Here is a 23463-nt window from a genome sequence, read left to right as displayed (position 1 = left end):
TGGGGAAAGAAAAAAAAAAATCTGTAAAAGCTTCAAGACAATAGAAATCCATGCCATTTTTAACCCTGGTCTTTTGAAGAAGCAGCTGTGAAATATTTCTCTGGAGGACAAGTAATCTCTTAGAACAGCCAAAATTGTCAAGAAAAATAAAATCATTTAAGACTCCCTGAGGAACTTGAATGGGTATTTCTCTTTGCAGTTCTGCCACTGAAACACTTTAATACTTTTAACACTTTAGAGAAAGTGTGGTTTAGTGACAAGCGTGTTTGATTGGGAGTTGGGAGATCTGGGTTCTAGTTCCCACTTGTCCATGAAACCTCACTGGGTGACTTTGGGCCAGTCACTGACTCTCAGCGCAACCTACCTCATAGGGTTGCTGTTGTGAGGATAAAATGGAGAGGAGGATTATGTACACTGTGCCTTGGGTTCTTTAAGGAGGAAAAAAGGCAGGATATAAATGTAATAAATAAATACAGCTTTATTTATTTACAATATATGTATACCACTCCATATCTAAAATGGATTTCAGAGCAGTGAACATAAAAGGTAAAAAAGTAAAAGGATAAAAAAGATTAATACACCATATTAAAATTATGCTTTTTAAAGACAGAATGCCAATAAAACCATGCTGGTGAGTTAAGGAATGACTCCTGGAATAATGCTGTTTTCAGAAGGCTATGGAAGCAACACAGTGTTGGTATGTGCCTGACCTCCAGGGGCAGGGAGTTCCAAAGGGGGCCACCACACTGAAGGCTCTTCTCCTGCTGGACTCCAATTGGGCCATAGGTATATGTAGAACCACCAAACCTGATGTCCTCCAACTGTTCTGGACCAGCCCCAGACAGCATGAGTAATTGTCAGAAATGCTTGGAGTTGCAATCTAACACAATTGGAGGGGACCAGGTTGGGGAAAGCTGATTTAAGAGGTGCCCATGACTAGGTGCCCATAATAACCATTAGATTCATATAGATAAGGAAATAAGGCAACAATAGGGTTGCATTGTTAGAGGACCTTTTGAAAACTGACATGCCTAACACTATGGAGCAGGTACTGGCTTCTCTTATGCACCTGAGAGAACTAGCTACCCAGATCAAGCACAATGGCCTACTGAACGCTCTTCCAGAGCCATTATAACTGTATACAATTAGCTCTGGAATGCTTGCCCATATTAAAGACGCTGATGTACTTATGTTTCAGATTATGTTGCATTAGGGAATTTATCAAGCTTTCTGATGTTGGGTCAAATTTCATAGCTTTATAGTGAAATATTTTATTGTTTTTTATTTGTCTGTCATTAGCTACCTTGGGCATATCACTGCAAAAGTGGGATTAAACCATTTGTAATAAATAAAGATCAAATAAGGATTGAACGCCCACTGTCCTTTTGAGCAAACACGGAAGAGTCCAGAATTCCTTACTGAAAAAATGTATCTAATATTTCATATGCATATAAAATTTAGCTGATTTTTATGATTAAGTAGAAAAATCAAGATCATTACCATTTTACAGCCCTAAGACATTCTGCATATTTCAAGATTTTACTTTCAGAACTGATTTGCAATAGCAAGCACAAGCAGTGCTACTTAAAAGGTTAGCGGATGACAAGTTTGACATGATTCAGTAGTATCATACTGAAAACCATGCCTTTATTAGTCACATCAGCACAAATGCTACATCTAAGAGGGAGAAAGAAATATAGCTATGGTTTCAAGAGGCACTTCACTGGAGACTACAGCACCATGTTTTGAGAAAGATGCAGAAAACTAAAGAAAACTCAGAACAAGATTGATTCGGAATACAAGGCTGTGAAAGTTAGCAGTGCTAACAATAGTGAGAACAGGGTCAGATTCTAGTTAGCCCACAGCATAATTACTTCACCTCCTTACGTCAAAATACATTTAAGGGCAGTATCCAACGGTGTCATTCCGCAAACTCAAATAGCCGCACCAAAGGCTGATGTGTATGACCTCAATGTGCACAACTGTGGATCTACACATGTGCTAATAACAAATCAGAGAAACCCAAATACAAATTCCAGTTTCTCAAAATGTCAGGTTCCCCAGCTAAAACATAGCTTTCAATACTTAACTGACCAAAATCTATGACTGAAGCATTAGAGTGCACCCAGAGTAAAATTCAGGGTTTTAGTACTAAGACAAAACAAACCACAACTGCAGTACTTAAAATGAGCAAACACACTGACCTTGTTTGTAGCCCTAAGGCAGAAGAGGGGAACTGAGTTGGGGTGGGGGCCTGGAAGGCCCTCCATGGGCCTAATGATGCGACATCATTCCCCTGCACAAAGCTCTGGCTGGTAAGAGATAAAATGGGGGTTCCACCCCCTTTCCAAGCCCTTGGTAAACTCCTGGGGGTGGGTAGGGGAGCAGAGGGAGCCAACGGCTCTGCAGGCTGGGTGGGGAACATCCATGGGCTCGATTAGGCTACGAGCTGAAGGTTGCCCTCTGCTGCCCTAAGGAGTTCTGTTTCTAACTCATCTCTGTTTAACACTGTGACCAAAACTGGACATACTATGGTTAGTTTTAACAAGAATTTACTGAAACAAACTAACTTCAAACCATGGTTTATGAAGCTGGCTTGCTAAGGTTAAACCACAGTTAAAGATTCAGATGTAATGCTAAACTAAGGTTAACTGAAAATGAAAGCAAACGTTTCAAATTTACCCTTCACGGCTGCACTGAAGGAGGAAAGAGGAGGGGAGAGTGCATATGGCCAAGGTTTGTTCATCTAATGCTAATCTGTAATTTAGCATTATGTTCAAACAAGGCCACTATATAAAAGCTAAGAGCTTTACATACATTATTTCAGTAATCCCACCCACCATCTAACATTAAGTCAGTACTGTCATATACTCTAATAGCAAACTCAATTCTCCAAGTGCCAGTCCTTATGTAGCCAAAGCAGCAGCATTCACACACAAAAGGAAAGCGGCTTGGGGGAACACCATAATCTGCAGAAGTACAAAAAATGTTTAGAAAAGAAACTTCGGGGGGGGGGCAGGGGAACGACTCAAAACAACTCAATGAGGACTGAACATGCTCAGTGAGTACAGAATGCTGGCTAACTGCTGGGAACGGGAAACACACAGACAACTGGGTAGGTGAGGATGGAATAGAGTGGCCTGGAAGAGGGCATGGCTGGCTGGCATCCAGAATAAGAGCTTCCACACTGCAACATTTTGTTGTAGGTCCCATTTGTTATTTGCATATTGAGATAGAGGTGGGGATGAGGCAGAAAGAATAGTAGTTATTCTAAAGCTGTATGGTGGCTTCATGGCTGAAGTTATATATGAAAATGATAGCTCACACTCTGAACCACTTCACAGGATGAGCCGTGTAGATCTATATAAACAAATACAAGTATTTAATCATTAATAATCCAAAGAAAAATAAACCTCCAACACAAAGCAGAGCTCCAGTTTCATACAAAGTTTTATTCCACATTCATAGGTAATAAACATCTAATGGAGCTGGGTCAAATTAAAGCTAAGATCTATACAAAAGCTCTTCATAATGCTCAATTTTTAATCTAGCTATGCTCAATTTTTCATCTAGCTTCGCAAAGATGCCTATTTACTGGCTTCTGACTAGACAGCAAGCAACATAATCTGCCAACAAAAGGTTTCCCTTTACTCTCTCTGCAACTCAATAATTTAACTGTGCTGGAATAGTTCTGCCCAAGGCTACTGTGCATTTATTTTGTTCAAAGAACGAACAGGGACAAGGATGCAAAAGCCTTTCTACAATGCCAAAACGCTGGCCCTGGGTTAAGCAGCTCCATGACAATTGACACAGTTTTCAAAAGGCACCTAGTTACAGCTTCCAAAAGAAAGACTGCTTTTCCCCCTTTCCTTCTAACTTTTAAAATTCAGATCTTTAGAGCGTTTGCCCACAGACAGGGCAACTAAGGAAAATCAATCAACATTGCGAGCTTGCTGGTATCTCCTAGAAGTTTCTCTTTTAAAGCAGATTTAGTTTGATAGATTAAAGAACAAAGTGCTCGCGCAACAGAAACTGTAGTGAGATATCAGGCCCAACGGAAATGAAACATTAAATCCCTTATTATCCTGGTAGCCTATGAGCTGCTACGGCACTGGTAAAAGCAAATTTCCCTGCCCCCTTCCTCCCCACAGCAGCACTTCTCAACCCCTGAAAATACTACACAGAGGGTTGGGGGAACCTGTTGAATGGGGTGAGCCCCTGAAAATTAGGAGGAGGCACCTTCCCTTCTGTCCATGGAAGGCAAATCCTGGATCCAGCCAACTGATTACGAAAATTCCTTAACGGGTCTGTGGACCACCAGCCGTTTACACTCTGTAGGGTAGTGGTCTGTAAGATCATGATGAAAAGAAGAAAATACTGGTGAATTACTTTCACATGTAAGGAGCAGCCAACATATAGAAGCCTTTCGAATACACTTCTACAAGGTGGCTATTTAAGTGGCTTAACAGAAATGCCTTAGTAATATAGATCTTCCACAAATGCAACACCAATGCTGCCCCTTTCCCCCTAGCCTGCAAATTAATTATTTTAGTTGGAATACCCAGCACAGCTGCACCGAAGGCCAGAAGGATTTTATTTTTAATTTGTAATCACTACATATCATCCTCTGTGGTGATGACCATAAGATAACAAACTGTGGTAGCCTGCAATAATGGGCAAACCAGAACAGCAGTCCAAAATACAAAAGTTTAAAATTATTTAAGTGTATGAAGCCTGCATTGTCTATGCACATATTTATATATTTTATAAACATGCACATTTCAAATCCATGCTCAAGCTTTCCAGGATGCGCTTTATTACCTACTTGACAAGGCAATTAAAGCACAAATCTCAATGATTTATTATTGCAAACATGTATAATAATGCAGGTGCAGGCCATGATTTTCTACCCGTAGAAGGCCCAGGTTTATATATGTAATTTTTACACTGGTGCTTGGACAGCAGAGTAGGGTTCACCATATTAGTCAGGTTTATATAAGTCAGAATAAGTTGGATACCCATGGAAATGCCTTGAATGCCTTTTTGGCATGTTTGCCAAAAATTCATGTTTGTTTTTTGCTCAGTCTGTTTATATGTTCTGTTGTAACACAATATTTCCTTTAAAGACCAACATAAAGATTGAAAGTTAGTGCCATATTCAAGACACACAATTCTCTATCTCTAGTCTGAGGCTCAAACCCCATACCCACTTCCAGGGAAGCCAGAAAAGAAACCTGGTAGATATATCTGACCTAATTCTTTGTTTGACATTCAAACACCAGCATGACTGCTTGATCCATTTTCAAGGGAAGGAGGAAAGATGCAATACACATTGTAAGGCACTAGTTGCAGAGAGGCCTGTCAAATCCTCTGCTTAAGTAGTTGAGGAAGTGTATTATGTATCTGTTTCTCTAAGATACCTGGTTTGCTTGAAATCCCAATTCATGGATTATTTAACCCATGAACTGACAGGGCCATGCAGGACCAAGCTCCAGGGTTTTGAGGGCTTTTGGGTAGGACACCCTCAATAGGCCCCCTCCCTCAGCAAGTCTACCTTCTCACCACCATTGTCATTAGCTGCTATTGCTCCTCTTCCTCATCACTGCTACCCCTTTCTTAGTTGACATGCAGAGAGCCAGTGAGCAAGTAGGTAGTGGCATCTACTGCTCCTCCTTCGCACCACCACCTTTGTCTGGGCCAGAGCGAGAGGCAGGTGAACAAGGAGGTTGCAATGGTGAGGAGGGGCAAGCCCTGGGGACTCTTACCAGTGGGCCCCTACTGGGATGTGGGCTCACAGCAAGTGCTCAGTCATACCTACCCTTGATGGTGGCCTCAGACTTCACTGAACTTCCCTGCAATCTTCCTGGTAGCTGAAGGAAATTAATTTTCCCCAAAACAATACACTGTTACCAGCTATCCCTGTTGTAATTCAAAGTATCTAGGGGTGACTTAGTATTGAATGAGCAATTAAGACCCATTAGATTTACAAACACCTCCTCCTGATGGAGATGAAAACTGTTAGAACTGGTTTTCTGGCTTTGAGATAAACTGTTTCTCCCTGGTGCTGGCAAAATAAAGCCCTGGAAAATATTGAGCTGGTGGTCTTATGCTATTTGGGACATGTTGCATTCCTCTCTTTCCCTTTCTCCTGCAATCTGAGGTCTCTCCCGCCAAAGTCCAACATGCTAACCACTACACTGCCCATTGACAGCTCACTATTCTGACTGTCAGCCGAACCTAATAAATAGGGTATTCTGATATGTACTGCTGCTCTTTGGTGTGTGTGTGTGTGTGTGTGTGTGTGTGTGTTACACAGATACATACGTGCACACACACCATTCTGCCCTGGAAAATTTCCCATGAGGAAATGATGAAAAAAGGCCATGAGGGAAGGCTGAAAAAAGTTCCCAACCCTGTTCTACTCAAAGGTGACAATATATACCTTTATGCTGTAAATTAACGGGAAACAGGTAAAATGACTTTCTAAACCCTTTCCTGATAAGTTTTATTAATAGTCTAGTTCAAGTCTCAGACAGCTGTTCTGTCCCAATTTAGGCTCTATAAACCTAAAATTATGAACATTTAATTCAGGAAATGCTATTAAGTTTGTTCAGAACTCAGGGACACCTTGTTAATTTGCTAGTTGAGAGGAAGGTTGATTCATTCATTTATACCCACACCTGGCACTGACCAGACCCAAACCTGCTTTGCTTTGGCAGGTGGCTGCGTCTTGTATCCTCAGACCATGCCCTGTTGTAATACCAGAGGTGTCCATGTATCTAATAAAAAACTGTGATCCAAGCAAAACACTCACTATCACTTCAATCTCACTTCTGGTTTTCAGAGCTATATTAAATACACCACCATTTGCTTTTGAGTAACGTATCTTATGGCCAGGGTATGTTTTTTGCATACAAGTGTTGGGAAATGTCACTGGCATTTTAAAATTAAAAATGGAGTTAAAAACAGAATTTAAGGTTTGAGCCCTTCGTTCTCCTACAGGTTTCTTCATTTCTATCCTCTACTGCTCTCCTCATGCTAAATTTCCATCAGGCTCTGTTCTATTTATGCCGCACATCCTGATTCTCTCGTGACACCGAGCTGTGCAACTCCCAGTCTATGTTTGTCCTCCTCCTGCTGCCAACACTACAGATTGGTGCAGATGTGTTGCTACTAATTACTTAACTAGAACTAGAATTCCTTAGCTAGGCAGCTACAGTATCCTTCCCCCAACTTCTGAAACAAGCAGGTTCCATGGCTAGCTCTCATTTCAACCGCATAAACAGCCTCGAACTAATTTGGTAGTGGCTGATGTGCTGTCGCAGTCATTTAATGAGAATAAAGCGGAAGTAAATGAAGATTTGGATCAGCTTCATATCAATGGTTTAAGGAAATTAGTTCCCATCTCAGATCAGTTGTGGAAACAGATTGTTCAAGCAACAAAAACAGACGCTACCTTGCACAGTGTTATGAAGTCACTGGAGGGTGACCATAAAGACAGGTTGCCACCTGTAACTGTGTGGTCAGCTGTGCATTCACACATATGGGTTCTGCGCCTGATTAGATCCTCGATTCCAGAAACTTCTAAAGCTGAGGAAATTTTGGCGGAAACCCTTCCCCCACCGTCCAGTGCGCATATTCCTAGCAGGTTCCCGTCTCCTCCCTCAGTTCCTTGAGACCGACATTGTGGCCTCGTAACCAAGAGAAGTGTACACTTCGGTACCCAACACCGAACTCGAGTATGACACCGAAGTGGGGACGGTGGGATGGCTGTGTGAATGCACAGATGACCACTCGAAGAACTACAATTACAGGTGGCAACCTGTCTTTCTTCTTCGTAATCTCTGTGAGTCACACATATGGACGATTAACAAGCTTACTTACAATGGCAGTGGGTCGGTGTCCTACTACAATATCGATGAAAGGACGGCACGACCAAAGGCACAGTCCGCTCTCACCCAAATGTCCAGTTTGTAATGCTTGACAAAGGTGGGTGGTGTTGACCATGTAGCTGAATGACAGAGCTCAGGAATAGAAACCCCTCTGTCAAATACGACAGACATCGCTATAGCATGAGTGGAATGAGCTCTAATCAGGGCAGAAAGTTTGAGTCCAGTCAACTCATATGAAAGCTCAACAGTCTGGACGATCCTGGAAGCAAGGCGTTGCACAGACAGAGGTTGACCCTTCTGCTTACCACCATAACAGACAAAAAGACGAGGCGATAGTCAGAATTGTTCAGTCTTCGCCTTGTAAAAGGCCAAGGCAACGATGCACATCAAGCGTGTGCAAGGTCAATTCTAAAGAAGTACATGGGGAAGCAAAGAAAGCTGGCAACACAACGTCCTGATTTAAATGAAACGCTGAAACAACCTTGGGAAGAAAAACTGGGTCAGGTCGAAGCACCACCTTATCGCAATGAAATTGAAGATATAGCTGGTCAACCCTGTGCGCACAGAGCTCACTAGCACAACATGCAGTTGTTATGGCGACCAGAAACGCCACCTTCCAAGAAAGTAAGCGCAAGTCCACAATAGTGAGAGGCTCAAATGGTTTAGCAGGAAGTGCATTTAGCACAACCGATAGACTCGAGCTCGGTACCGTAGAGTGTAGTGGAGGCGCTACATTCCTAATCCCCTTCAAGAACTTTTTTGCAGTCGGATGTGAAAAAACTGAAAAACCCTCAACTGGAGGGTGAAATGCTGAAACAGCTGATAAGTAAACCCTAAGCGAGGAAAGTTTGAGTCCTTTCTCAAAAAGCGAAACAAGGAAATGCAGAATGTGATGCAATGAGCATCGTCTTGGATGGAAGGACTGCTGTCGAGCAAATGCCACTAAAGTAGCCCATTTCTTTGAATAGGAACGTTGCGTAGATGGTTTACGCACAGCATCAAGTATTCTCTGCACCCCATCGGGAATCACAGGATTGTCAGTCACCCGATTCTCCAAGCTGTCATGCGAAGAGCGGACAGATCTGGGTGTCGAATCCGACCGCACTCCCTGGTGAGGACAGACAGAGCCAATGGTAGCCGCTAGTATCGACCTTGGGCCATCCACATCAGAGGAGCAAACCAAGCCTGATGGACCAAACCAAGCTATCAGCATGCAAGCCTTACCGTCCTTCGCAATTTTTGCCAGGACCCGAGTCATTAGTGGGAAGGGAGGAAAAATGTAAAAGAGAGTCCCGATCCAAGCAAAAACAAAGGCATATCCCATGGAAGTCCTGCCCCATCCTGCTCTGGTGCAGAAACAACAACACACTGCATTGTTTGGTGTTAAAATAGATTGATCTGGGGCATTCCTCACTGCTGGAAGAGGCTGCACAGAACCGTCCTGTCCATTTCCCACTCATGGGATAATAGCATCTTTTGGCTGAGCTGATCAGCCAGAATGTTTTCCACACTTGCCACATGAATCGCCACTAACACTATTTGGCGTGGTATGCACAAATCAAATATCTGGAGTGTTAGAGCCACAAGTTGCAGTAACCTGGTTCCTCCTCCTTTGTTCAGATATGCAACCACAGTTGTGTTGTCTGATGCTATTTGAACTGTACTGCCCGTCAAGTCCAACTCGAAAGCGCAAAGTGCTTTGAACACAGCCCTTAGTTCCAGAACATTGATGTGGTAAGCGGCTCTGCTGGGAGACCATTTGCCATGTACTGTCAGAGTTCGGCAGTGTGCTCCCCATTCTGAAAGGGAGGCATCGGTCATTAGAACCACAGATGGAGAAGGAGTTAGGAAAGGTAGCCCTGGATTTAAATTGGTTGGTACCAACCACCATTGCGGCGTGTCCCTGACTGGTGGTGGAAGCGTTAGCCATACTCGGTGAGCATCCAACTTGTTGTTGAAATGATGGATAAACCAACCTTGTAAGGGCCTCATCCGTAACCGTGCATACCCCACAAATGCCATCATTGCTGCCATGAAGCCCAGCAACCATTGAATCTTGCTGTAACCTTGCTGTCCAATATGTTTGAAACAAAGGCAACTAATGTCTCCATCCTGGTGAATGGCAGGAAGGCTCCTCCCATTTCTGAGTTCAACAGTGCCCCTATGAATGTTATCCTCTGAGTAGGGGTCAGTTGAGATTTCTCCATGTTGATGTATAGACCTAAGGAGTTGAGGAGACCGCAGGTCACCTCTATCGACCGTACCAGTTGCAACCTCACTGAAGCTACCAAGAGCCAGTCATTTAATGTAAGGGTAGATTTCTACGCCTCTCAATCGAAAATAGTCACATACGACTGCCATGCACTTGGTGAAGACCCTTGGAGCAGTGGCGAGGCCAAAGGGGAGAACCCTGAATTGGTAAGCATCAGTACCGATGGTGAAGCGCAGGTAACGCTGATGGGAATGCTCTATTGCAATATGGAAGTAAGCGTCTTTGAAGTCAATACAGGCAAACCAGTCTCCTCGGGAGAGGAAGGGAAGAATAGACACCAGTGTAACCATGCGGAATTTTCGAAGTGCGATGTAACTGTTGATCTGCCTGAAGTCCATTATCGGTCGAAGGCCACCGTCCCTTTGCGGTACCGTGAAGTACCAGGAGTAAAACCTGTCCATCAGTTGGTTGGTTGGTACGAGCTGGATTGCTCCTTTGTCCAGAAGCGTCCAAACCTATGCAAGAAGAGGTATAGACGGAGTGGTAACCTTCACGGTACCAAGTGGAGGGATGGTGTCAAATTTGATCCAATAACCTTCTCAGACTACAAACAACACCCAAGTGTCTGTCACCATGTCGCGCCATGCATGATGGTAGTGTGACAAAGTCTGAAGGTTGAGAGGATGTACCAGCAGAAAGCCAAACATGTTGTTTACCTCTGCTATCCAGTTTCCTACGGTAATCAAGGGATCTGAGAGCCAGTGTAGTGTAGTGGTGAGAGTGACGGACTGGGAGCCGGGAGATCCGGGTTCTAGTCCCCACTTGGCCATGGAAGCTCACTGGGTGACTTTGGGCCAGTCACAGACTCTCAGCCCAACCTACCTCACAGGGTTATTGTTGTGAGGATACAACGGTGAGGAGGAGGATAATGTAAGCCGCCTTGAGTTCCTTGCGAGAGGGAGAAAGGCGGGGTATAAATGCAATAAATAAAATAAAATAAATAAATCTGGAGAGCTGAAAGGGCTAGGCTGTGGATGCTGTTGACCTACTCCAGTGTTGTATAGTTGGTATCGAGGAGCGGAAGATTGGTACCATCGTTGATACCAGGGATGTTGCTGGTGCTGTTGTTGCAGTAAGAACCCCATGCGGTGGGCTGTAGTCCAAGCCTTTTGGACTGTGTCCAATGATTTGTCTGTTTTAGAGTTAAGGAGACCCAGCCTGTCAAATGGCAGATCTATCCTTGCCCTCATTTCCTGCAGGAGGCCAGAGGATCGAAGCCGAGCATGGCGTCTAAGAGCGATTGAGCTTACCAGAACCTTTGAGTTACAGTCTGTTTGATGGCGAGATGTATTTATCTGCTGCCTCAATAATTTGAAAGCTTCAGTTCTAAAAAGGTGACCCAGCTCCTATGGATTGTCTGGCAAAAAATCTAGGAGCTTGCCCACTTTATCCCACAAGAGGAATTGGTAACGCGACACAGCAATTTAATTTGATAGTTAGCGATTTTCAAACCCATCGAAGCAAGTGAGTAAAGTTTCCTGCAGAGTAAATCAAGCCTTCGTCCCTCTTTATCAGTGGGAGATGAATGTGCTTTCTTTGACCTGCCCTGTGCCGCTTCTACCACCATAAAGTTAGGTGCAGGGTGCTTAAATAGATATTCTGTGTTAGTGTCCTAAAGATGGTACATACCCTCCAACCGCTCTGATACTGGAGCTACCATGGAAGGGGTATTCCATGATTGTTTTATGGTGTCATTAAGAGCAGGAAGTAACAGAATAGTGACCGGACTATGTGCATTTGTATTTACAGAGTCAAAGACAGGATCCTGGATCGAAGGTGCCGCTTGCTGTGTTTCCAGTCCCAGGGCTTGTGCCATTCTAATAACCTGGTCAGCAAATTGACCCAAATCTTCTGAGGGGAAAATGGATTCATTGGTTCCCACCAGAGTATCCAGGGAAGAAAGCGACAATGACCGGGACGATTGTGAAGATGAGTCTAACTCATAGCCCTCTGTCTCTGACACGCATGGTGGTGACTTATAGGCCAGTTGAGATACCACAGTTGTCGGAGGTGGTACCGGTTGAAACAAGGTTTGGACTAGAACCTGTGCTTCTGGTGCCGGAGGTCGAATCAGAGGAGACCTATGCACAGGAGGAGGCAGACCAACCTGCGGAAAGGGCTGCACCAATTCTGCCAAAGGCAGTAAATGCTCTTTTGGAACCATCAATACAGTAGCAGACAGCTTATGACAAGGACGCCTCTCTTCCCATCTCTCTTCCCATCAAGGGAGAATAGTGCCTCCCACTGTCGCCATACTCAATCCATTGTCTTGGTCCTAAAGAACCATAGCAGTACTGAGGTCTGTCCCATTTAGAATGTGGTGACCTAGAGCGATCTTGGTCTCAATGGCGGTCTCAACTGATCGATTCATAAGAACTATGGTAAGATGCCATGGAATATACGGATTCAGGCAAATGTGGACACCTATTCAATGCTGGTTCATATAGTTCATGCCTCGGTCGAGGCAGACTCAGAGGGGGCATAGAAGGGGAACGTTCCCTAATCTCACCCTCTGATGTAGATGTTAAAGGGGGTTCTGTCTGTGGTGCCAACACCATCTGAATAGGAGATGACAGAAGTGGCAGAGTCAGTATGGACAGCTGCACCGTTGAAGTCTGTACTCCCATGTGTTGATCCCGAGGTGTTGTCAGAATGGGAGCAGGAGGCTCATCTCGAACCAGCGTGCCCATTGGTGGTAACGAATGCCCCCAAGGCGACAATTCTGAATGAGTTGCTTTCACTCGGTCGCGAGTGGTATCAGAAACTTTTTTGCCTGACTTCTTTTTCTTACGTTCAGACGTTGAAAGGGAAAACTTTTTCGAAATCTTCACTTTTTTTGAAAGTCTTTTTGCCATCATCAATGCCAAAGACCTCCCCGGTGTTGGGGGGTCTTGGGTGCCCGGTGAAACACGGCGCTGAGGGGATTTGGACCCCAATGCTAAGGGCTGCAATATCGCTGGCTGCGTAGGGGCAACATCCTCCACCATTTTGCTAGGGCCCTCGATGGACTCCAACGCCCTTTTCCACAAAACGGCTTTAAGCCGATCAGAGCGATTTTTCCTCGCTTGTTTAGAAAAGGCGTTGCAGTGATGGCAGGTTTCTACAATATGCCCTTCCCCTAAGGAAAAAAGACAAAGACTGTGTCTGTCTCTGTGCAGAAGCTTCGCCCCACAATGGGTGCACTTCTTGAAGGGTGCCCGGGGGGCCATACGCCTGTGAGGGAAAAACATGCAAGATGCGAAACAGAACAACAAAAATTTAAACTAGAAAGACAGAAAAATTACAGGAGAGAAAAAGACTGAATAAAACCTCCATATTTTTTAAATATATTTTAAGGTCACTTTGCCAGAGAGAAAGAGAAAGAAGTTCCCCACAAGGCGCATGCAATGGCAGTTGAAGAGAACTGAGGGAGGAGGCGGGAATCTGCTAGGAATATGCGCACTGGACGGTGGGGGAGGAGTTCCCACCAAAATTTCCTCAGCTTTAGAAGTTTCTTGAATCGAGGCTCTGCGCAGGCACAGAGCCCATATGTGTGATGCACAGAGACCATGAAGAAGAACTTAAACTATCAAGTCCATATAATAGATGTATGTCAGATTTATTTGTTATTGAAGGAGTACTTATGAAGAACCTTAGGGAAATAATTCCCTACTCTTTGAGAGAGAGAGAGAGTCAGACAGACAGACAGACAGACAGACAGAGGCAGAGAGAGGCAGAGAGAGGCAGGCAGGCAGGCAGGCAGGCAGGCTATTCGTGAAGGGCACCTAGGTACTGAAAAATGTAAATGCAGGGCTCGAGCTGTTGTTTACTGGCCCAATCATAATAGAAATGTTTGTAAGGGAGTATAGTGTATGTCAGAAATATTGGGATGGTCAGATAAAACAGCCTATGAATATTAATATAGATTTTTTGGGTCCTTGGTCTTAAGTTGGAATGCATTTGTTTGATTATGAGGGCCAATCTACAAATACACTAGAACCACAATGACTTCAATTACCAAAGAAAAGAGAAGATACACTACTATTTCAGACAGGATAAAGGACTAAAGAAGTGGGACAATAGGAAGAATATAAAGCAAGCCTGCACAACTTGTCACCCACCAGTTCTGGCTATAAAACCTAGCTATGGCACAGTTCTCATGATCACCACTGCCTACTATGGCATAATCCTAGAACAGGCCATGGGTTGTACACAGGTTGTTTAACATCATACAACCCCTGCCGCCCTGGTTCAGATGACATGACAAGCGTGGCCACAGCTTAAATATTCAAAATAGCCACCCAACACACCACAGCCCACTGTGGCTTAAATAAGCTACAGTGGGCTGTTTGATCATGCAGACTGGCCCTTTGTGTGTACTCAAGAGCAGGAGTGAGGGAGTGCGCAACCTCCTAAACAAAATGCAACAAAAGGAATAAACTCACAATCTATAGCTCACAAGATGGGGCACTGCAGGAAAAATTGACAGCCTTACAACTAGTGGATTACAGAACTGGTCTTCAACTGGTGGGCAGTCATGACCCACAATTGGGTCACATGAGCAACATTAATACAATATTATTTAAAGGGGGGGGGGTCCAAGAGAAGGAGAAAGAGGAAATGACACATATCAACAGGGAAATCAGACATATTAAAAGTGAGTCCCGCACTGTAGGCTGTACCTAAAGGTGGATCCAGAGTCTGAAAACATTGGAGACTACTTGATTAAGGCACCTGCACACAAACTACACAACAGTGTGCACAACCAATGAAAAACGCACAAAAAACTTACAGCACAGTAGTTATATTGCTCACTTTCCTTTACATTACCAGAAATATCCAGCAAGCATCCATAAATCTAATGCAAACACATTAGTCACATTGGAGGGGAAAATAAAACCTACCCGTAAGTGTAAAATAGTATACCAAGTGCTTAGAAGATAAACAGTTCCACAACAGAAACATAATCTTGGTTGCACAGAAAAGTTCTGGAAGAAGAAAGCACACAAGAACTACATTTCTGGGAAATGAAATATCAATTTGAAATTCCACAACTGAAAAAAAAAAGTTGTTTTGGAGAGACAAATTGTCCAGTCATATTGTTCCAGACACAAATGTAGGCTGTAAACAGCTACCAATTCCAGCATGTTTGCAAAGATAACAGAAGGAAAAGGACTGAAAAAAGTCTGGTCAGGCGGGAAGGCCTTCAGGGAGAACAAAATCTTGAACTCCTGCCAAATTCCCTCCTCTGCTTTTAGACTAGGTGGCCCAGATTTGACATTTTAAGTTTGTTAAACTGCAAGTTGTACCTTGCCTGAGTTAGTTTTAATTTTACTCTTCTCCCCTCTGTTCACACCTTCTGTGAACATCCATCACATATTATCCATTAAAGGAGAAGATATATCCAACTGAATGCAGAGTTCCAGAGAATAGCAAGGAGAGACAAGAAGGCCTTCTTAAATGAACAGTGCAAAGAAATCGAGGAAAATAACAGAATGGGAAAGACTAGAGATCTCACCAAGAAAATCGGAGATATCAAGGGAACGTTTTGTGCAAAGACGGGCATGATAAAGGACAAAAAAGGCAGGGACCTAACAGAAGCAGATGAGATTAAGAAGAGGTGGAAAGAATACACAGAAGAGCTATACAGGAAAGATCTGAATGTCCCTGATAGCCATGATAGTGCGGTCACTGAACTTGAGCCGGACATCCTAGAGAGAGAAGTCAAGTGGGCCTTAGGAAGCATTACTAACAACAAAGCTAGCGGAGATGACAGTCTTCCAGCTGAGCTATTTAAAATCCTAAAAGATGATGCTGTTAAAGTGCTGCACTCAATATGCCAAAATTTGGAACACTCAACAAGACTGGAAAAGTTCAGTTTACATTCCAATTCCAAAGAAGGGCAATGCCAAAGACCGCTCAAACTACCGTACAATTGCGCTCATTTCACATGCCAGCAAGGTGATGCTCAAAATCCTACAAGCTAGGCTTCAGCAGTATGTGAACTGACAACTACCGGAAGTACAAGCTGGGTTCCAAAGAGGCAGAGGAACTAGAGATCAAATCACCAACATTCACTGGATCATGGAGAAAGCAAGAGAATTCCAGAAAAACGTCTATTTCTGCTTCATTGACTACGCTAAAGCTTTTGACTGTGTGGAACACAACAAACTCTGGCAAATTCTGAAAGAGATAGGAGTACCAGACCACCTTACCTGTCTCCTGAGAAACCTGTACGAGGGTCAAGAAGCAACAGTAAGAACCAGACATGGAACAACCGAGTGGTTCAAAATTGGGAAAGGAGTACGACAAGGCTGCATATTGTCACCCTGCTTATTTAACTTATATGCAGAGTACATCATGAGACACGCCGGGTTGGATGAATCACAGGTCAGAATTAAGATCGCTGGGAGAATTATCAACAACCTCAGGTACACAGACGATACCACCCTAATGGCAGAAAGCGAAGAGGATCTCAAGAGCCTCTTGTTGAGGGTGAAAGTGAAGAGTGCAAAAGCTGGTTTGAAACTCAACATTAAAAAAACGAACATCATGGCATCTGGCCCCATCACGTCCTGGCATATAGAAGGGGAAGAAATGGAAGCAGTGACAGACGTCATTTTCTTGGGCTCCAAGATCACCGCAGACGGTGACTGTAGCCATGAAATTAAAAGACGCTTGCTCCTTGGGAGGAAAGCTATGGCAAACCTAGACAGCGTAGTAAGAAGCAGAGACATCACCTTGCCGACAAAGCTCCATGTAATCAAAGCTATGGTTTTCCCAGTAGTAATAGAGCTGGACTATAAGGAAGGCTGAGCACCAAAGAATCGATGCTTTCGAACTGTGGTGCTGGAGAAGACTCTTACGAGTCCTCTGGACTGCAAGGAGGTCAAATCAGTCCATCCTAAAGGAAATCAACCCTGACTGCTCATTGGAAGGACAGAGACTGAAGCTGAAGCTCCAATATTTTGGCCACCTAATGCGAAGAGAAAACTCCCTGGAAAAGACCCTGATGCTGGGAAAGATTGAAGGCAAAAGGAGAAGGGGACGGCAGAGGATGAGATGGCTAGATAGCATCACCGATGCAATGAATATGGACTTGAGCACACTCCGGGAGAGAGCGCAGGACAGGAAGGCCTGGCGTGCTATGGTCCATGGGGTCATGAAGAGTCGGACACGACTTAACAACTGAACAACAAATATCTGAAAGACTAAAAAAAACATAGCTTGGTTCCACAACTTGTGCAAAAGGAAGGCACTACAGTTTGTGGTAGACATCCCCTTTATACCAAATCCCATGTCATTTGAGGGTCCTCAGGTCCTCAGGAATAGTTTCACCAGGGCTCAGAAGGCCGCAGTGGAGAGGAGGCAGGAAAGCCACATATGAGTTCCATGCACAGATCTTTAGATCCAAGCCATTACAATTGATCTGCATCTCTGGTCTCTTGATTTGTATTACAAAAGGAGTAAAAGAGTTGTAGGACACCAAAATGTACACTAGTATTTTTTTGCCATTATTCGTCTAAAATGAAGCCACATACAGCAGAATGCCCTTGAGACTATATGCAATGCATAAGCTATTATTTGCCCAAATGCAGAGAAGAGTTCTCACCTCTAGGTAAGCCAATTTATTTATGTTACAATTATTTATATCCAGCTAGAGAATCCAGCTAGAGCAGGCCTCGTTTCTCTGTTATTTAAACAGAGGATCACACATTTTTACAATACGGTATATCAAACAACAAATAGCTTTGTCGACAGTACTACCTTGCATTGACATGATGTTAATAGGAAATCCACTAACACCTTTAGAAATTACTGTTGTATCCCAAATATTTAACCTAAATCTTTTCCTCCCTTTTATGCCTACTAACTTCATCTCAATCAAGATAGTCAAAGGTAAATTGGCCATATTTTTAAAAACCTGCCTCGTATATATTTGAGAGTTCAAGTCACGCTATGTTCTCCAGATACTTTCAGCTGCAGGAAGGAGAACCAGCTGCTTCTTCCACCTGTCCATATTGCTCCAAATGGATTCACAAAGCACTGATATTAAACTGGATCATCCCAGTGCAGAATCACAAGGAAATAACAAAATGGTGCACAAGATGAAGGGGGTACATTTGGAACAATACTTGAACCTGTGTAACGTAAGTACTCCACTTCTGTTCTCACTAAAACTAGTTTAAGTAGGGCAATGTGGATACATACTTGTCTTTAAGAGAACGTGCTCCATGAAAGTATTTTCTCATGATACACTGATGGTTGCCTTTTAAATATATATGCTCATGCAAATCATCTATTCACATGATACAATTTTCCAATTCACGGGAGCTATAAACTAAGATTACACAGCTCATGCCAATAGTTTTTTCAAATTTTCTTCCTATGCAGAAGCTGGCCACAACTGTACCATCAGAACCAGCTCTCAGTTTACAAAAGTGTTGCCAGAGTGGGATCACCTCAAGCATTTAGGAATGCTTGTTATCATTATAACTTCCGCTCCAGGAAACAACTCTATGGCAGTCAGCACTTTGTCATTCAGTGCTTTGAGAGCAATTATTATCAGGACAGCAGCATAACTGAGCTTTGGAGCCTGCATGCTGAAACAATTATGTAAATAGTTACTGTGTGGTAATTAGCATCATACATCAAGCTGTTAAAGAATTACCCATTGATTGACTTACAATGCATTTCAGCTCTTAACATCACTCCCAAACAGAGAAGGGAAAAATTGACAGGAAAAAGATGTATTTTAGACTAGAGTGACACAGATAACAAACATATCCCTGAGAACTGCATTACAATAATTCCAGAGCACGCCACACAAATCCTTCAAACACCTGTTTTATATGAAAGCATTACTTCATTACCTCTTTAAAGAGAAAAGTGTGCTTCAACCAATACAGTTAGAAAAGTACAATTCACAGTCCCCAAGTTTTAGTAACTCACCTTTCTCAAAGAGTCAGTTGCATATGTAGAAATCAGTTAGCTTCACACTTCATGCAATGGGCTAATTCACATGACAGAACAACCCAGCATTGGTCGGCCATCATTATGAATATGCAAGCCCCAGCCAGGGGTTGTTGTGGCTTGTGGTGTTATCCAAACTCAAGTGGCAGGGGTTATTTGAGGGTTAAACAACCCTCTCATAGCCCATGGTCTGTTTTAGTGTTGTGGGAGGGCTGTTTCACCCTCAAATAATCTCTGCTGCTGGGGTTCAGATGACACAACAAATCACAGAAACTCCTTGCATATTCATAATGGCAGAGGGCATGTGCTACAATGCCCCAAGGATTAATTAATTCACAGTGCATCGTCGTGTCATCATCCAAACCAGGTCAGTATGTTAAGCAAACACAGATTTGCCATTAAGTGTACACTTCAGGAGCTGCAGCCAATCACATTGACTGATACGTGTGCCTGCATAACATATATGGCAGCCTTCCCCAACCTGGTGCCCTCCAGATGTGTTAGAGTACAACTCCCAACATCCCTCAACCAGCCATGGTTACAGGGTAATGCTTCTTGGATTGGTCACATGAATGATTCTAACCAACCAAGAGTGTATTGTTTGCAAAGCCCTTGCAAACTGAGAAATGGAGGGATCACCATGTGAATCTCCTTTAAAATGGCAAACTGCTTGCAAACTGCTACTTTTTGGATCATAATCCACAGTGCGAACATACCCACACGCACACAGTGCTCTGACTACAGAGGGGGAGGGACTGCAAATATTTTCACCCCTGCTCCAGTGCTCACTAAATGATAGTTAAAAGGGGGGTGAGTGGGGAGAATGGTTTTGGCTTAGCCATTTTCTGCCCCACCCAAAACTTGTTTTAGGGCTAATCATCATCAATGCATCAATCACACCAGCCTTCCCCAATGTGGTGCCCTCCACACATTTTAGACTTCAACTCCCATCAGCCCATTCAGCATGACCAGTGGGCAGGAATTCTGGGCGTTGTTGTCCAAAACATCTGGAGGGCACCAGGTTAGAGAAGGCTGAACCACACTAAAGGAAGCCTGTACCTATTGCTTAATTGCTGGTTTACAGCTTTCGTGTATTAAGTCTATTTTTGTTACTGTCTATTGTTGCTGTCTATCACAGTTAACAATAAAAATTCTAATGAATTACAAAAGCTGTAATAATGTATCAAGAGAAATAAAGAAAGCTGTGACATTAGCCATCTAGTAACACACAGAGTCAGAAACACACTGACATTTCAGTATCCCTAGGGCCCTGTTAATTGCTACAATTAATTCTGGCTTGTCCACCAAACTCATGGCTCATTCAAACTTACATAATGAAGCAGCACAGTCCTGTCTCAAATTTTGTACTAGTTCATTATGCATGTTGAATCACTCCCAACAGCTGGGCAAGAGTGGCAGAGGAGAAAAACTACCTTAGTGATATTTTAATAGAGCATGTAACAGCATAATCCTGTTTACAAATAAGTATATTACAACCCTAGTGAGCATCTCGCTGTTTTAATGATGTCCCATCTGATGAAGGGATGCAAAGAGCTAAGCAGTGCACATGAGGATGCATTAATACCTTGTGCGATTCTCAGAATAAAACTGCTTCATGCACATGAGTCAGTTCGAAGACACAATATCACGAGAAACTCTCCATTCTCTCTAGTAATAATGAGTGTCTTCACTAGATGTGGTCTGTCTTCACTCAATCCAATTGCTATGGGCTGGAAAACACAACTAGGGAAAATCACAATAAATAAATATCCCTGATTAGCTCTACTAAGCCTGATCATTAAGTGACTTATGTACAATAAAAAAAGCAGCTAGTTAACAATTGTTCTACTAACACATTTCCCCACAGTTTTCAAGGTTTTCTCTACAGGCAGGCTATAAATGATGTACCATATTTAATCAACAACTAAGTTCCCAATAAAAACACATTTGATTATATGCTACTAAAAACATCTTTTAAAATGTGACCTGATGTTGATGATATATGTCTAAGTGTCACAACTCTGCAACATGGGAGCAGTGAAGTAGAATTAACAGAACTATAATTTCTTCCATTCGACCCATTAGAAAGATACACAGAAGGGGTTGAAAGCAGGAAAAAAACTCTCAAGAACATACTTGGTCAAAATGTTAGTTGACCGATTCTACTTATGCAGTCTCATAGCTTTAATACTAGGTAAAGCTATTTTAAAATACAGAACTTCAAAATTTCACACATTCTACATGAGAGTCTGCAAGCACAAAAATGTGCATGAGTGTTCTCCAAAAGACAAATTAAGTCATCCATATTAACTTATCATGAACATATGGAAGGAAGAAAAACACAGTATTCCATGGCATAAGTCATGAGTCTAGGAGCGGGTCCTTCACTGTGCCATGAACCATACCAAGTCCTGGTCACAAGCAACTATATCTACCAAAACAGAACAGACTGTTCTCAGATCTCAGGATGGTATTCAGATGACTTGCTACTCTTAAGAATGCTGCACATGCTGCACTGCCAAGTAATCATATCCCCAATTCTGCATCAGGATAATTCATAAATATTTCAGGAAACTAACTGCACAACAGCAGCATTTCTTCTTGCTGTCCCCAATTTTACTTTAGGGCAGGAGGGTAATGAAGATCTGAGGCAAGGAAACCAATTATAATTCATTTCCCTTCTAAGACAAACATAAACAATGTTGTCAGCCAGGGTTTCACAATTATCACTTTGGCATACTAGCCAACCTCTATTTCTCCTTGCAACTGGCAGGGTCTGTTTACCTTATACAACATCAGCAAAAGTAATGTTCTCTCATTATTCCAAACATGCTGCACTTCTCGGAGGGATTGGAAGGAAAGTGAAATTTCTTCACTTCTGCAACAGTTTGGAGAAGGGAAGAAACAGCTGAAGAAATATTTATTCTTTCTTCCTTTTCCATATTGCAGTGCAAAACATTTGTTGCCAGACAGCCTGGGACTTGTCCCTGCAGAAAGAAATTAGGGGTGCCTAATCTCAGCACTTTTGTCTTAGTTCTAGGAAATGTATATAATTATATTTATTATATAATTTTAAAAAGCTCTGATACATAATACACATCAGCAGTGTTGTAGATACCTTTCCAGGTAGTAATCATACTTTCCTTGCTTCTCTCTCACCTGGTATACACCTCAGTATGTGAAGTGTAAATGCAACAAACATATTTGCAAACGTGTTAACAGATGAATCTCATTTCTTCGTGGCCTTCTCAAGCAATTGAACTGCTCCTTGATACATTATAAAAATCAACTTGCAAGCAAACAGAGCTTTGAGGTTTTGTTTTAGGAGGCTGCCAAACATAATTGCACAAAATATTTCATCTAGCAAGCAACCTGGCATTACTTTACTAAAGGCAAGATAAATGTGTGAAGATCTAATGCTTCCAGTAACACATAAGTACTAAAATACAAATGATGCAGACAGTGCAAACATATTTGAAATATAGTTATTAAAGAGTTAATTATAAAACTTAAATAAGGTAATTGTCAATCTGGAACATTTCTGTTCCAAATATAGTAATTTATGTTGGCTACAAAGCTAAGCCAACCTAGCCACAAAATTATCATAAAATTATGTAATTGACTTCTTTCAGTCATCATAATTGTGTTAAAATAGTAGGGTATAGTACAAATTATTTGCTTTGGGTTCTTGTCCATTAGCAAATCTCATGAAACATGTCGAAACATACAGTACTGTATGCAATGTGTACCACTAAATCGTCAGACTTTTACAGTACAGTGAAGTAAACTCTGGAACTCGTGCTTTTTAATTTTTCATACATTTGTTTGGTGACTCAGCAATAAGCATACTAGTCTTGTAGATCAGCTACACTGTCAGAACAATTTTATAATCCTCCTATTCAGATTCAACGCCTCTACATACTCTACAGAATAAAATCACTATGACTTGCATGTCATGGCAGCAAATAGGACACATGGAATGTGCAAACCTTGTGAGCCATTTCCAGTTTGAATAAACGGTCTACAAACACTCCATTCATAGTAGGGAGCGGGAGACTCCTTGCTCCGTGGGATCGAGACCCAAGTATGTCGCGAAGACCCGTGGCCTCGCCAGGTATGTTGTCTCCCGGGAGAACGGATTAGAGATGTGACTGAAAGGTTGCCCGTACTCATAAAGCCCACTGACAGGTATCCCTTTCTTCTCATCCATGTGGGAACAAACGATACCGCCAAGCGCAGCTATGAAGAAATCACATCAGACTTTGAAGCTTTGGGAAGGAAACTCAAGAACTTTGAGGCCCAGATAGTTCTCTCATCCATTCTTCCAGTATTTAGAAGAAGGATAGA

At 42.7% G+C, this 23463-nt stretch overlaps 2 protein-coding genes across 2 annotated transcripts in view; both read right to left on the bottom strand.

Moving 5' to 3' along the window:
* The window catches only part of XPR1 (xenotropic and polytropic retrovirus receptor 1), a 160335-nt gene that overhangs the window by 71360 nt on the left and 65512 nt on the right, over positions 1-23463 (bottom strand). The window lies entirely within an intron of this gene.
* Positions 6-23463, bottom strand: part of LOC146347760 (uncharacterized) — a 29217-nt gene continuing 5759 nt past the window's right edge. Inside the window, exon 2 of the mRNA XM_084851286.1 lies at positions 6-22103. Within this exon, the coding sequence (XP_084707412.1) occupies positions 8239-9216 (978 nt within the window). The 5' untranslated portion in view covers positions 9217-22103 and the 3' untranslated portion in view covers positions 6-8238. The remainder of the gene's footprint in view (positions 22104-23463) is intronic.

This window comes from Heloderma suspectum, chromosome 4 (genome assembly GCF_057233095.1).
Source record: "Heloderma suspectum isolate Gila_16-S chromosome 4, 16-S_ref, whole genome shotgun sequence".
Classification (NCBI taxonomy): Eukaryota; Metazoa; Chordata; class Lepidosauria; order Squamata; family Helodermatidae; genus Heloderma; species Heloderma suspectum.
The sequence above is the reverse complement of the archived record's forward strand: the minus strand, read 5'-3'. Positions and strand labels throughout refer to the sequence as shown.